This window comes from Carettochelys insculpta, chromosome 17, assembly GCF_033958435.1.
Source record: "Carettochelys insculpta isolate YL-2023 chromosome 17, ASM3395843v1, whole genome shotgun sequence".
NCBI classification, from domain to species: Eukaryota; Metazoa; Chordata; order Testudines; family Carettochelyidae; genus Carettochelys; species Carettochelys insculpta.
The window spans coordinates 3,445,596-3,458,384 of record NC_134153.1 but is presented as its reverse complement, the minus strand read 5'-3'; the positions used below and the strand labels follow the sequence as shown (position 1 = coordinate 3,458,384).

Here is a 12,789-nt window from a genome sequence, read left to right as displayed (position 1 = left end):
GCCTTTGTAAAGCCAAACCGGAGCCCGGCTCGATGGCAGCCAGGGCACAGGAGTTCGATGCACTGCACAGGCGAGGTGCCAATATTACAAATCTTTTATTTGTCAAAAGACAGAAAACTAGGGCCAGGCACAAACGAGCACTGGCCTGGACTCTGTAGTGTCACCCCTGGTCAGAGTACAAACACACACACACACAGTCGGGTGAGGCCCCAGGCCAGCAGCAGGCACGCTGCTGGGCTCAGCCAGCTGGAGCAGGCAGGTCCGTCCTGAGTACGTCAGCCGCTCCCCAGCAACCAGCTGCCTCAAACTGCTGCTCCAGGCCCACCACCCGCTAGCCCAAGGTGGTGGGCCAAGCTTGCTGCCGCAGGCTCTGGGCTGCAGCAGAGGGTGAAGCTGGGCCAGGGCAGGGTGGGTTGAGAGCAAAGCCAGCCTGCTGCAATCACAACCCCAGATCCGGAGGGGCGGGCGGGGGGCCTGCATGGCACCTCTCCACCCCCACCAGAGCTCCCCGCCCTGTCCCCAACAGAGTGGACAGTCGGGCAAAGGGCCACACCCAGCCAAGGCCGCCTGCTCTGCTAGCCCAGAGCCGTGCCCCGTCCCAGCATCCTGGGCCCCATCCCCAGAGCACGACATGGTGGGACTCACAGTCCCTGGTGTCGCAGTACAAAGGGGGGGGCACCCTGCGGGGCTCCCCAGGCAGCGTTCAGCTCTCAGGCTGTGCCCACGGTCAGTGGGCCACCCCTCCCCCATAGCTGCGCCCCTCTCTCCCCCCAGCAGAGAGCAGCCCCATCTCTGCCCTGCTCACTAGTGTCTCTAACCTCCGAGCCCCTCGGAGCCACGGCCCCACCTGCAGCAAAACTCACAGGTCTCAGGACGCGGAGCAGGGAGCTCCTCAAACGCCCCCCATTGGGCTGTCCTGCCGGGAAGGGCCACCCCCACTCCAGAAAGCTGGCCCCCAGCTCAGCCTCCTTGGCACCCATCCTGTTCCCTCACCCACAGGGACTGGTGCTGAACCCACAGAGGGCAAGGCCTGAATCAACAGGAGGACGGGGTCAGTGTCTGGCTGCTCCCTCCCTCCCCAGCCCCACGTCTGGGAATGGGAAATGCCCTGTTCCCCCGAGAGGGTGGTGCTGGTGATCGGGGTTTGAACGAGTTCTTTGGCACGAGTACACGGGGGCCCCTAGCCCAGGGCATCCTGGGGGTCCCTCCCGTCTAGTCCCCCCTGCCCTGAACGGGTGTCAGAGGCTGAGGCACCTTCCTGCTCCACAGGATTCACACGCGCACCGCGAGGCACTTGGGTTTGGAAGTCCTGGCTCTGGAGCCTGCTGGCCCTGACAGGCACCCCACACTCTCAGCATGCCGGGGGCTTCAGCAGTGCACTCCCTGGGGCCTCTGCAGATCTTCCTGCTCCTCCTCCTGGCTCCAGGCGTCTGGCACAACCTGCTCCAGAACCCGCACGCCAGAGGGGCTTGTACAAGAGGCCGTGGAGGCGAGCACATCGCTCGCCAGCCAGGGGTGGAGCAGGGTCTCCCGGGCCGTTAGCCTCTCGGCCGGGTTCCTGCGCAGGAGGCAGCGGATGAGGCACCTGGCCTTGGGCGAGAGGCCGCCCGGGAGAGAGAAGACCCCCCGGCGGATCTTGCTGAAGAGCAGGGCGGGCTCTGTGTCTTGAAAGGGGTAGCGCCCCACCAGCATCGTGTAAAGCACCACGCCCAGGCTCCATACGTCCGCCGCCTTCCCTGAGTAGGAGCTCTTGGAGCTCAGGATCTCCGGGCCCACGTAGGCCGGGCAGCCGTGCTTGTCCGACAGAGCATCACTGGGGCCGCTCAGCACACAGGAGTCCTCCAGGTTCTCCAGCACCAGCTGTGTCCTGCAGAGAGATGAGCATGATGAACAGCCCAGCCAGGGCAGGTTGGCCACACAGCATCCAGACTCCCACAGCTCGGAGCACAAGACAATACGACCACCCCAGAAAACAAGGTGGGAAACTAACTCCCTACATGACCGAGAGGGGGCCAGGAGCAAGGTGCCCTGGCAGAGGCCTGAGATCCAAGCCAGCAGCCCTGACAGAGCACAGAGGTTTCAGTTCCCTGCTGCATGAGCAGATCTCTTCAGAGCTACGCAGAGAACTGGCCCCCGAGCGAAAGCTGAAGGCAGAACAACCCTGAGCTCTTCTCGGGGTCTCTCTCAGCTCTTGGCCACGCAGGTGGGATCAGTGACTCAGAGGACACCAACCCCAAGGCCACCTGCACCACGCAGGGGGCACATGGACTTAGCCTGGCTAGAGAAACAGGTCTCAAATGGGCTCAGGAACCCCACCCTCTAGGAGCACTGATAAAGGGCTGTCTTGCTCCTCCCCTGGGCTCAGACCATCTGTGTCCCAGCCAGGCTGCCAGCCCCAGGAATGGAGAGCTTGTCCCAGAGCTTTGGCTGGACTCTGCACAGCCGTTGGACTGACAAGGACCACGGCACTGGGCTCCCATACACTGGACCCAGGAGTCCTGCTCCCCATCAGCACAGCTCTGCTTGGACATCAATGTCTATCTGCGGACAGGCTATGTGACCCGGAGATCTGCAGGGCTCTGCTCTCAAGAGCCACTGCAGCCAGCAGAGAGGGGCTTTACCCGGTCGCGCCCAGGAGCCGGTGCCCTGCGCCGGCAGCGGAGTTCCCTCAAACTTTTTCCATCCTTGTACAGAATAAATTTTGTTCTGCGCACCGAGGCATGTGCAGAAGTGCACCACCAATAGACACACAGGCTGCCGATTGTGGGCGCTCTGCTAACGAGCTGAGGAGCACCTGAATCTCTCCTGGGTGACTGCCCAAGTGCTCAGCTTCCAGGGAACGCTGGCCAGCAGCCCATGCTGGCGGTGCAGCTGAACTGCCCTCAAACCCAGCACCATCTGGGCTGCACAACCCCAGCCGGGAGACAGCCTCGCTGCCAGGAGGAGCTGCCAGCCTCCGTGCAGGTCTGCCCCTGCCCATCCACTGGAGGAAGTCCAGGCTCTGTTGTCTGCAGAGGCTCCTGGGATCACAGCCCTGCAGCTCACAGGGTCTGTCCCTGGCCACCTGCATGCGCAGACTGTCCTTTCCGCCAGCACAGGGCCCTACCCATCACACCCACTGCACGGCCTCTGCTGCTGAAGGGGGAACCTGGCTGCAGCCCTCACCTCTCCCGATCCACGAAGACAAACTTGCGGAGTTTGAGGTCTCGAAGGACGACCCCGTGGTCGTGGCAGTGGGCGACCGCCTCGGCCATCTGCCTGAAAAGCACGGCGGCCTCCCCCTCGGGCAGGCGCTTACAGTGTCGCACGTAGCTGTGCATGTCGCCATGTGCGGGCGGAAAGAAGATGTAGATGCTCCGGTCCCCGTGGAGCACCTCGGCGACCTGCGCCACGTTGGGGTGGGGTGAGAGGCGCCCGTAGGGAGCCAGGGTCACCAGGCAGCTCCTGGCCGGATAGACCTAGAAGAGGAACGACGCTGGGGTAAGGAGGAACCCCCCGGGAAGAGCAGCAAGGGGATGGTGCAGCTGGGCCAGGCCCAGGCCCCAGGGCAATCCCACCCTCCTGTACACAGCCCTGGTGCCGCACGGGGCCCAGGCTCTCAGCTGGGCAGCAGCACAACTCACACTTGTGCGCCAGGGGAACAGCCTGATTCACGGCTCCCAGTGCAGCCACCAGGGGGCAGCACTGCTTCAGAGGACCGTGAGGAGCAAGGGACCCGGGAAGGGGGCACAGGAGCCCCAGTGCAGGTCTGCACCCCCCTACCCCAACCCCCTCACCCACAGGTCCTTCCCATTGGCTGGAGGAATCAGACTCCTAGGGCTGGAAGGGACCTCAGGAGGTCATCTAGTCCAGCCCCCTGCTTCAAGCAGGATCAGCCCCAACTAAGTCATCCCAGCCAGGACCTTGTCAAGCCGGGACTTAAAAACCTCCAGGGATGGAGATTCCACCACCTCTCTAGGTAACACATTCCAATGCTTCCCCACCCGCCTGGTGAAATAGTTTTTCCTAATATCCAACCTACACCTCTCCCTCTGTAACTTCAGACCATTGCTCCTTGTTCTGCCACCTGTCACCACTGAGAACAGCCTCTCTCCATCCTCTTTAGACCCCCCTGCAGGAAGTTGAAGGCTGCTATTAAATCACCCCTCAGTCTTCTCTTCTGTAAACTAAACAAGCCCAAATCCCTCAGCCTCTCCTCATAGGTCTTGTGCTCCAGCCCCTTCATTATTTTTGTTGCCCTTCGCTGAACCTGCTCCAGCACATCCACACCCTTTTTATACTGGGGGGCCCAAAACTGGACACAATATTCCAGATGTGGCCTCACCAGTGCCGAATAGAGGGGAACAACCACTTCTCTAGATCTGCTCTCAGTGCTGCTCCTAATGCACCCTAGTATGCCGTTAGCCTTTTTGGCTACAAGGGCACACTGCTTACTCATATCCAGCCTCTCATCCACCGTAACCCCTAGGTCCCTTTCCGCTATACTGCTGCTTAACCAGCCAGTCCCCAGCCTGTAACACTGCTTGGGATTCTTCCGCCCCAGGTGCAGGACTCTACTTGCAAGTCCAAGTCTGTCCCTGGCTGGAAGGTGGAGGTGATACATTGGGGTGGGGGTGCAGGGGGCAGCTGGGGATGGAATTTCCCCCACAAACTCCTTGCCAATGCTTTCTGTACAGCAAGAGCCCCCAAACCCACCTGCGCCTTTGCCGGTCAGAAAAGCCAGTGCTCAAGGAGCTGACGCAGGTGCCCTCCCAGAGCAGGGCACAGGGTGCCCCAGAGAGGTGCCCCAAGGAGCTCAGCACAGCAGGAGTCTCCACCAGCACAGGAAGTGCCGTGGCACTTCCCCAGCCCAATCTGAGTGCCACGGCACTTAACCTCCGCTGTCATCAGGCTCTGATCTGGGGGGTGGGGGGGGCAGAGACAGGCCCCCTCACACCAGAAACCTGCTGTACCTTGCAGCTGTACTCTGCCTCTGTGTGCCGGTGCACAGCCCTGTAGGAGCAACCCCCTTCCCGGGGCTCCAAAAGGATGTACGGTCCAATCTGCAAAACCCTGGAGTCCTGGTCCACAGCACAAGGGGACTGTGCAAGGGGCTGCAGGCATGGCGTGAGCCCCAACGCTGGACTCCACCGGGGGCGCTTGGGCTTTGGGGCCTCCGAGTCAGGGGTATCCTCCAAGTCCAGCCGTTTCTTCTGCAGCAGACACTCTCCAGGGACTCCCTGAGCGTTTAGGCTCATCTGCAGAACAAAGAGATGAAGCCGTTACAGCACGCTGCAGTTGCAAAGCAAAACGAGCGACTTAAAGGAAAACCAGGGAATCCCTGCTCCAGGATTCCTCTCCCTCCTTCCGGCCGAGAGTCCACGCACCCTGGGCGAAAGCACCTGCCGCTGCGCTGGGGTGGAAATTTGTGCCAACCTGCTAGGCAGCTCAGAACAGCTGCTTCTGGTTAACTCCCATTATTACCGAGCAAGCAGGAAAGCCCTGCGTTAGGCACGAGTTCATCCCCAGATGACGGATGGAGACGTATCCTTATCAGACCTGGCCACCCACCAACGGCTGCCTGTCCAGAGCAGCTCAGGCTCCAGGCAGGCTGTGCCAGCGGGGCCGTGTCGGATGAGGATGTGTGTGAGCATTCACATCTGATGATGTAATGTCACTGCCTCAGAGTGCAATAGCGGGGAGAGTGTGTCATGATGAACGCATGTCTCATCTGGTAATAACAGTGCCAACTGTGTTACAGGGTAGCACGAGGATGGGTGAGTGTGTGTGCATGTCCGTGTCATGAGTGTGTTACAGGGTAGCACAAGGAAGGGTGAGTGTGTGTGCGTGTCCGTGTCACGAGTGTGTTACAGGGTAGCACAAGGAGAGGTGAGTGTGTGTCCATGTCACAGGGTAGCACAAGGAAGGGTGAGTGTGTGTGTGTGTCACAGGGCAGCACAAGGAAGGGTGAGTGTGTGTCCATGTCACAAGTGTGTCACAGGGTAGCACAAGGGTGAGTGTGCGTCCGTGTCATGGGGTAGCACAAGGAAGGGTGAGTGTGTGTCCGTGTCATGAGTGTGTCATGGGGTAGCACAAGGAAGGGTGAGTGTGTCCCTGTCACGGGGTAGCACAAGGAAGGGTGAGTGTGTCCGTGTCACAGGGCAGCACAAGGAAGGGTGAGCGTGTGTCCATGTCACGAGTGTGTTACAGGGTAGCACAAGGAAGGGTGAGCGTGTGTCCGTGTCACGAGTGTGTCACAGGGCAGCACAAGGAAGGGTGAGTGTGTGTCCGTGTCACGGGGTAGCACAAGGAAGGGTGAATGTGTGTCCGTATCACGAGTGTGTCACAGGGTAGCACAAGGAAGGGTGAGCGTGTGTCCGTCTCACGGGGTAGCACAAGGAAGGGTGAATGTGTGTCCGTATCACGAGTGTGTCACAGGGTAGCACAAGGAAGGGTGAGCGTGTGTCCGTCTCACGGGGTAGCACAAGGAAGGGTGAGTGTGTGTCCGTGTCATGAGTGTGTCACGGCAGCACAAGGAAGGGTGAGTGTGTGTCCGTGTCATGGGGTAGCACAAGGAAGGGTGAGTGTGTGTCCCTGTCACGGGGTAGCACAAGGAAGGGTGAGTGTGTGTCCGTGTCACAGGGCAGCACAAGGAAGGGTGAGCGTGTGTCCATGTCACGAGTGTGTTACAGGGTAGCACAAGGAAGGGTGAGCGTGTGTCCGTGTCACGAGTGTGTCACAGGGCAGCACAAGGAAGGGTGAGTGTGTGTCCGTGTCACGGGGTAGCACAAGGAAGGGTGAATGTGTGTCCGTATCACGAGTGTGTCACAGGGTAGCACAAGGAAGGGTGAGCGTGTGTCCGTCTCACGGGGTAGCACAAGGAAGGGTGAGTGTGTGTCCGTATCACGAGTGTGTCACAGGGTAGCACAAGGAAGGGTGAGCGTGTCCCCGCCCGGGTAACAGCAGCGGTGAGTGTGGCAGGCGCGGGAGGGGTGACCTGCAGACCCCCGCGCTTTGTCTCCGCTCCCGCCCCCCGCCGGGCCGGGCCGGGCCCCCCGAGCCGCCCTACGCGCCTGGCTCCCGGCCCCCGCGGGCTGCGATCCCGGGGCGGGGGCAGCGCTGTACCTTGGGGGGGTGGCGGCGGCCGGCCCCGGCGCGGTTCTGCCCCGAGTCTCAGGCGCCCGGATCCCCCATGGTCGCGGCCAGCTCCGCTCCAGCGGGCGCGCCGGGGTGTCGGGCCGCGGCTTCGCCCGGAGCCCGCCCCGGCCTTTGTGCGCGCTCGGCTCCCCGGGGCCGGCTGACGCGCTGCTCGCTGCGGATTGCAGCAGCCCCGGGGCCCGCCCCTGATGACACCGGCGCGGCGCGCTCGCCACCGGCCCCGCCGAGCGGGATTGCGCCACCCCGGCCGCGTTACTCAACCCGCGGGCGGATTGCAGCAGCCTGGCGCCGCCCGCCAGGACAGGCCCCGCCCCGCCCCGCCCCGCTCGACTCGGAGCTGGCGCTGCTCTGGGCCCCCACAAGCTTTGTGCCCCCGGGGGACAGGACAAGGCCTGCCCGGAGCGCGCCCCCTCCAAAGCCCGAGTCAGGCAGTATCACAGGGGTCCTGGGGGGACCCCGGAGCTGCCCCCTTCCTGCACCTGCAGCCCCATGCCCCCCCCCGGCTTCTCCATTGCCCCAGGCAGCGTTGAGGCGCCCCATTCTCTGCCCCGCGCCCCGGACTCCCTAAAGCAGGGGGCAGCGAGGGCCCAGATCAAAACCGCCATAACCGCGCGCCACGATGGCCCCGAAGGGTCCCCTCGAGGCCTGGCGCTCAGGCGGAAAACGGGGCCTTGCGATTCTACAGCTGCAGCCGTGCAAGTGGGTCTGTGCCCCTGGAGGGACGGCACCAGCCTGCCCTGCCCTGCCCTTGGCACCTCCCCCGCCCCCCGTAGCCACCGACAGCAGGGCTGCCTCCCAGGCCACCAGGGCCGATGAAACAGGCCAGGCTTTGAGGCATGGTATGCCCCAGCCAGCAGTGTGCTGGGCTCACAAGCGCGGGGTGCGAGGTGAACCGGAAGCCTCCAAAGGTTACCTGGTGCTGCACAAGGAAAGCCCCAGCACAGAGCAGCTGATGGTGACTCGGAGCAGGCACGCCCTGTCTTTCCCGTTCGCGCTACTTTCCATTGCCACTGGGCAAAGCCACCGGAGCCCTGAGCCTCTGCTCCCCGCCAGCATCACGGATCCCAGCCTTCCGCTTTCACGGGGCGGGCATGGCGCCTGGCAGCAGGCAAATCACAGCAGCTCTGCCGACTCGCACAGTGCTGCGCTAGGGCGCCGTAACAAGTCATTCCTGGTCAGTTTATCCCAGTTCTTCTTGTGCCGACGTGGCCTTCCTCCTAGACTCCTAGGGCTGGAGGGGACCTCAGGAGGTCATCAACTCCAGCTCCCTGCCCAAAGCAGGACCAACCCCCACTAAGTCATCCCAGCCAGGACCTTGCCAATCCAGGACTTAAAAACCTCTAGGGATGGAGACTCCCCCACCTCCCCAGGTAACCTCCTGGTGAAATACTGTTTCCTAATATCCAGCCTACACCTCCCGCTCTGTAGCTTCAGACCATTGCTCCTTGTTCTGCCACCTGTCACCACTGAGAACAGCCTCTCTCCATCCTCTTTAGAGTAGATGTGTGTAGGTTTCATTCTGCCTGTCCCACCATGGAAGGGAAAGCCTGTGCTTGTTTCCCAGGCCCATTCATGTAGTCCCTGGGGCGCAGGAGCTAGGGCTCTATAGGGAGAGAGAGCACATTTCAGCAGTCATGCCAGCCCAGGAGAGCCCTGTCCAGTGCTCCTTGTTTGGGGGCTGCAGGACACACGTAGAGGGTAGCGGGTGCCAAGCAGGGGGACACGGTATTTGGGGATCTGCAGATCTGTGCCGGGTTTCTGGAATGCCTGTCCTGAAGGGAGTTAAAATACTCACCTGTCACTGGAAAAGCTGCGTCAGGCACTTCCCTGACGTGGCAGCTCTGTGATCTTCAAGCGTTTCCTGTCGTGCCATTCCGCCCAGAGACAGTTCGCCTCCATCCTGTCCGGCGGGTTGTGACAAGCAGCAGCAAAGGGCTCTTGTTTCCTTCTGGGGCTGCACAGACGCTGCAGATAGGGCTTTGGGGAGCCCCGGTCCCTGACTGCAGCAGATCCCTTGGCGGAGAAGTAGGAGATACAAGCAGGTTGGGAGTTCAGGCCTTGAGGGGCCTTTAAAGATTCTGGGGCAGGTTAGATTTAAAAAAAAAAAAAAAAGCCTGTCAGAGATGGTGCTTGGTCCTGCTGGGAGGGCCGGGGACTGGACTGGATGACCTCTCGAGGTCCCTTCCAGCTCTGAGATATGTCATCCCAGTCCCGGGGACAGTGTCCTGCCTGGGCCTGTGCAAGCCGTGTTCTTCCCGCGCTGTGATAGGGCTGGGGCTGCACAGTGAGGGAGCCAAATGGCCCGATGTTACAGAGTGGGGGGTCCCCAGGCCCTGCACCCAGCTGCAGGCAGACACGACTCTTACTCCGCAGGGAGAACAGGAGGTTATCAGGCGACAGGGACGCAGCGTAGAACAGACTGGTCAGCACAGGAGCCATCAGTACAATCCATCCTGGGGAGAGGGGCCCAGAGGGGTCCCCAGGCCAGGGCCCTGGACCTCCTGCCTCTCTCCCCAGTCAGACCCAACCGCCCCACCCCACTGCCCAGTTCCAGTTCAAACCAGCCAGGCCCCTCCTCCCGCCTTTGGCCTGTTTCCCAAGGAAGAAAGGTGTCGCCTGGCTGCCTGGGTTACGAAGGCCATGGGGGGCCATTGAGTACATGTGAGAGGTCATCACCCAAACTCCCATCACCACTCTGCACTGATGCTGTGCCTAGGGAAACTGAGGCACACACATGACATCACTACAGGGCAGTAGGAAACACCTGCCACCTGACCAGGGGAATCGAATCCTACAGACCCCACTTCATCACACCAGTCTCAGCCCCAGAGCTGCTTTTGGGCACCTTCTGATTTGGGGCCTGTCCCTGCCCTGGGGGGTGGGGGCAGAAGGACACTGTACGAGCAGGTCGGGGTGGGGCTGGTGCTGGTGATGTGATGGCGAACCTGGGGACTTGAATGCAGAAGGGCGGCAGAGAGCCCTGGCTCCCTAGCGTCTCCTGGCTGCACCCAGCTGATAACTCATCCAGCCCTTGGGATCACACAGGGCGCGTTGGGAGATTAGCTTCCCAAAGGGCAGCCTGCCAGGCCTTGCTCCTGTCCCACGGCTAAGCCCTGCAGGCAGGACAGACCGCTGGTGTGGGGGGAGGGGAGATGAGCCCCAGGGAAGCGGGGCAGCCCAGCCTTTGGGCCAGGACCAGCATTTGGCCAGAGGGAAAGGTCTCAGATAAGGAGTCACAGATCCCACAACTGGAAGGGACCTTCACCAGGGACCTCCCCCAAATACTTCCTAGAGCAAACCCAGTAGGACAACCTCCAGTCGGGCTTGGAGGCTTTGGAAACTCCAGCACAACCCTGGGTGCATTGTCCCCAGGGGCAATTACGCACAAGTCTGACTTTTACACCACATTCCCTCTCCGTGTTGGTCTAAGTTCTGCCTCCAGCCTGTGGGACGCGTCGTAACATCCAGCCGGCCCCATGTGGGGTTGAGCCCATCCCTTTCAACCCTCCCCCAGCCCCTGCCCCAGCTCTGCCCCTTCCCACCCTGCTCTGCCTTGCCCCACTCCCTCTCCATGCCCACACCCACACAAAGCCCCTAAGCAATGCCGAGGGCCAGTGATGTGGAGCCAGTCGTTGGCCCCTGGGTCACCCAGTTCCCGCGTCTCCCAGCAGTGTGGGACCCGCCCCCCCCGACCATCCAATGCAGGAGATGGTTCTGCTCTGCAGACGCCTTCCAGGTACCTGGGCATACCCACCTGTTACTTTTATCAGCCCAGCCTGCAATCTGGACAAAAAGGCCCTTGTTCATTGGACAGGCTCCTTGTTCCAGAGCCCCGTGTCGATGGGCCGGGCATACATCACCCTCCTTTCACCCTTCCTCAGCCAAGGCCCACAGCAGCAGCTCCAGTATATGGCCTGGGATGGCCGGGACCTGCTGGAAGGCCAGGAGCTCCTTGTGGAGCCAGGAGGGCTGGGAACGTACAGGGCAGGGACCCAGGCAGAGATCCAGTGCAGGGGTAAGAGCTGCAGGGCTCCCTGACAGTCCTCTGGAGTCTCACTTGGAACAGCCCAAAGCAGCTCCCCCCAACCATGCTGCCTGCCTGCTGCCGCCCAGCACACGCTAGCCCTTGAGGAACAGAGACGGGGCAAGCAGAGTCTCTTCCCTGGGATTTGGGGTGCCCAGATTTGAGGCCTTGGTCTGCCCCTCCCCAGGGTTCCCCCTAATTTTTCCACCCATGTGCAGAATAAATTTTATGTGCACAAGGCCTGTACAGATGTGCACCACCCATAGAAACACGCTGCCCACTGTGGGCATGCTGCTAATCAACTGGGCAGGCCTGAATTTCTCCTGGGCAGCTGCCAAAGCGCTCAGCTTACAGGGAATCCCGCTGCCCCACCCTCTGTGGTGAGGGACAGGTGGATGCGGCAGGGGATTGTCTCAGGTGCAGAGGTTGTCCCAGGTGCCTGCTGACTCCACTGATTTCTCACTCTCTGCCATGGCCGTCACAGACACCCTTTTGCTGCTTCCTGGAAAACCGCCTCAGCAGCTGAGCCACCTGTTACTGGGAACTGAGCTGTCAGTGGGAACATCACCAGTCCTCCAGGAAGGGAATCCCTCCAGCAGGGACGGCCCAGACACCCAGAGGCAGCAGCAGGCCTGGCTCCCTCCTCCCACTCCTAAGCCACAGACCTCACGCAGAGGTTTTCTGTCCTGCAGGGGGGTCGGCACTGGGTTTCTGGAGATTTCCCGCATTCCTGGTGCTGCAGCAGCACCTGAATCCACAGGCACAGGCAGCCTGGGCCCACGTGGATGGTGCACTGCAGAGGGGTGTTTTCCCAACCGCCCCAGACAGGCATTGGCCCCAGGCCTTTGGTGGCACAGAGTTCTGGCCAAAGGTGATGTGGGTGCAGGAGCCTGTGGGCCCCTCCTGGCTGGGCAGCTGGAGGTGACGGAGACGTGGGCTCTGAGCAGGTGGCTTGGCACTCATTCTAGCTGCTATGGGAAATGTGCAAAAGGCGGGTGTGACGCCCCAGTTCCTGGCTGGCTGCTGGGCGTGAAGCAGCTCCTGCCCGGCATGTGCCCAGCCGTCTAGGAACTCGGCTCTGGCAGGGCAGGCGGGGTAATTTCTCCTTTCCCTGCCCCATTCTGGGAAGCAGTGATGGCCCTTCGGAGACGGCATGGGTGGAGCTGGGAAACCCCTCACTTCCTCAAACCCTGCCCAGCTGGCCCATCCGCAGGCTTTGCCACAAACTGGTCTCCAAAGCCCTGCAGCTCCTGACAGCTGGGGGAAGTCCAGGCTGCAGTCAGTCGGGTTTCTGGTGAAATAGAAAGTCCTGCTGCTCTGCTCTGCTCTGCTCCCCACTGGCCACTCTGGAATGCAGCCTCTGCCCCCAAAGCTGGGTCTCCACAGCCTGGGAGGCTCCTGGCGCCCCACCAGCTGCTCTCTCCCGGGCAGCTCCTGCAGGCACTGGTTGGAAGCCAGAGCCATACTTGCTGGTGCAGCTGAGGCCCGGCAGACAAGCCGCTGCCTCAAACAGCTGGCAGCCTCGCCTGGAGAATGCAGTTCCTGACAGGTGCTCGGTCCGACCTGTCACGCCCGCCGTGCCGCAGGAGCTGGATGGATCAACATCTGGAGATCTGGCAGAGCCAATG

The 12,789-nt window shown here is 61.7% G+C and overlaps 1 protein-coding gene across 1 annotated transcript; it reads right to left on the bottom strand.

Moving 5' to 3' along the window:
* Positions 1-76: 76 nt before the first annotated feature.
* TRIB3 (tribbles pseudokinase 3) lies at positions 77-7,387 on the bottom strand. The gene is made up of 4 exons (XM_075012038.1): positions 7,105-7,387; positions 4,953-5,237; positions 3,166-3,458; positions 77-1,867 (listed from the first exon to the last, which is right to left on the bottom strand). Exons 2-4 carry the CDS (start codon positions 5,235-5,237, stop codon positions 1,369-1,371), a joined length of 1,077 nt encoding a protein of 358 aa, XP_074868139.1. The 5' UTR covers positions 7,105-7,387; the 3' UTR covers positions 77-1,368.
* Between the last annotated feature and the right edge of the window lie 5,402 nt (positions 7,388-12,789).

Excerpts from the sequence above, each read along its gene's own strand:
- TRIB3 (XM_075012038.1), bottom strand. The coding sequence starts at position 5,237 with ATGAGCCTAAACGCTCAGGGAGTCCCTGGAGAGTGTCTGCTGCAGAAG. Across the intron at positions 3,459-4,952 it reads AGGCAGAGTACAGCTGCAAG|GTCTATCCGGCCAGGAGCTG; the intron begins GTACAGCAGGTT and ends TTCCTCTTCTAG. Across the intron at positions 1,868-3,165 it reads GTCTTCGTGGATCGGGAGAG|GACACAGCTGGTGCTGGAGA; the intron begins GTGAGGGCTGCA and ends ATCTCTCTGCAG.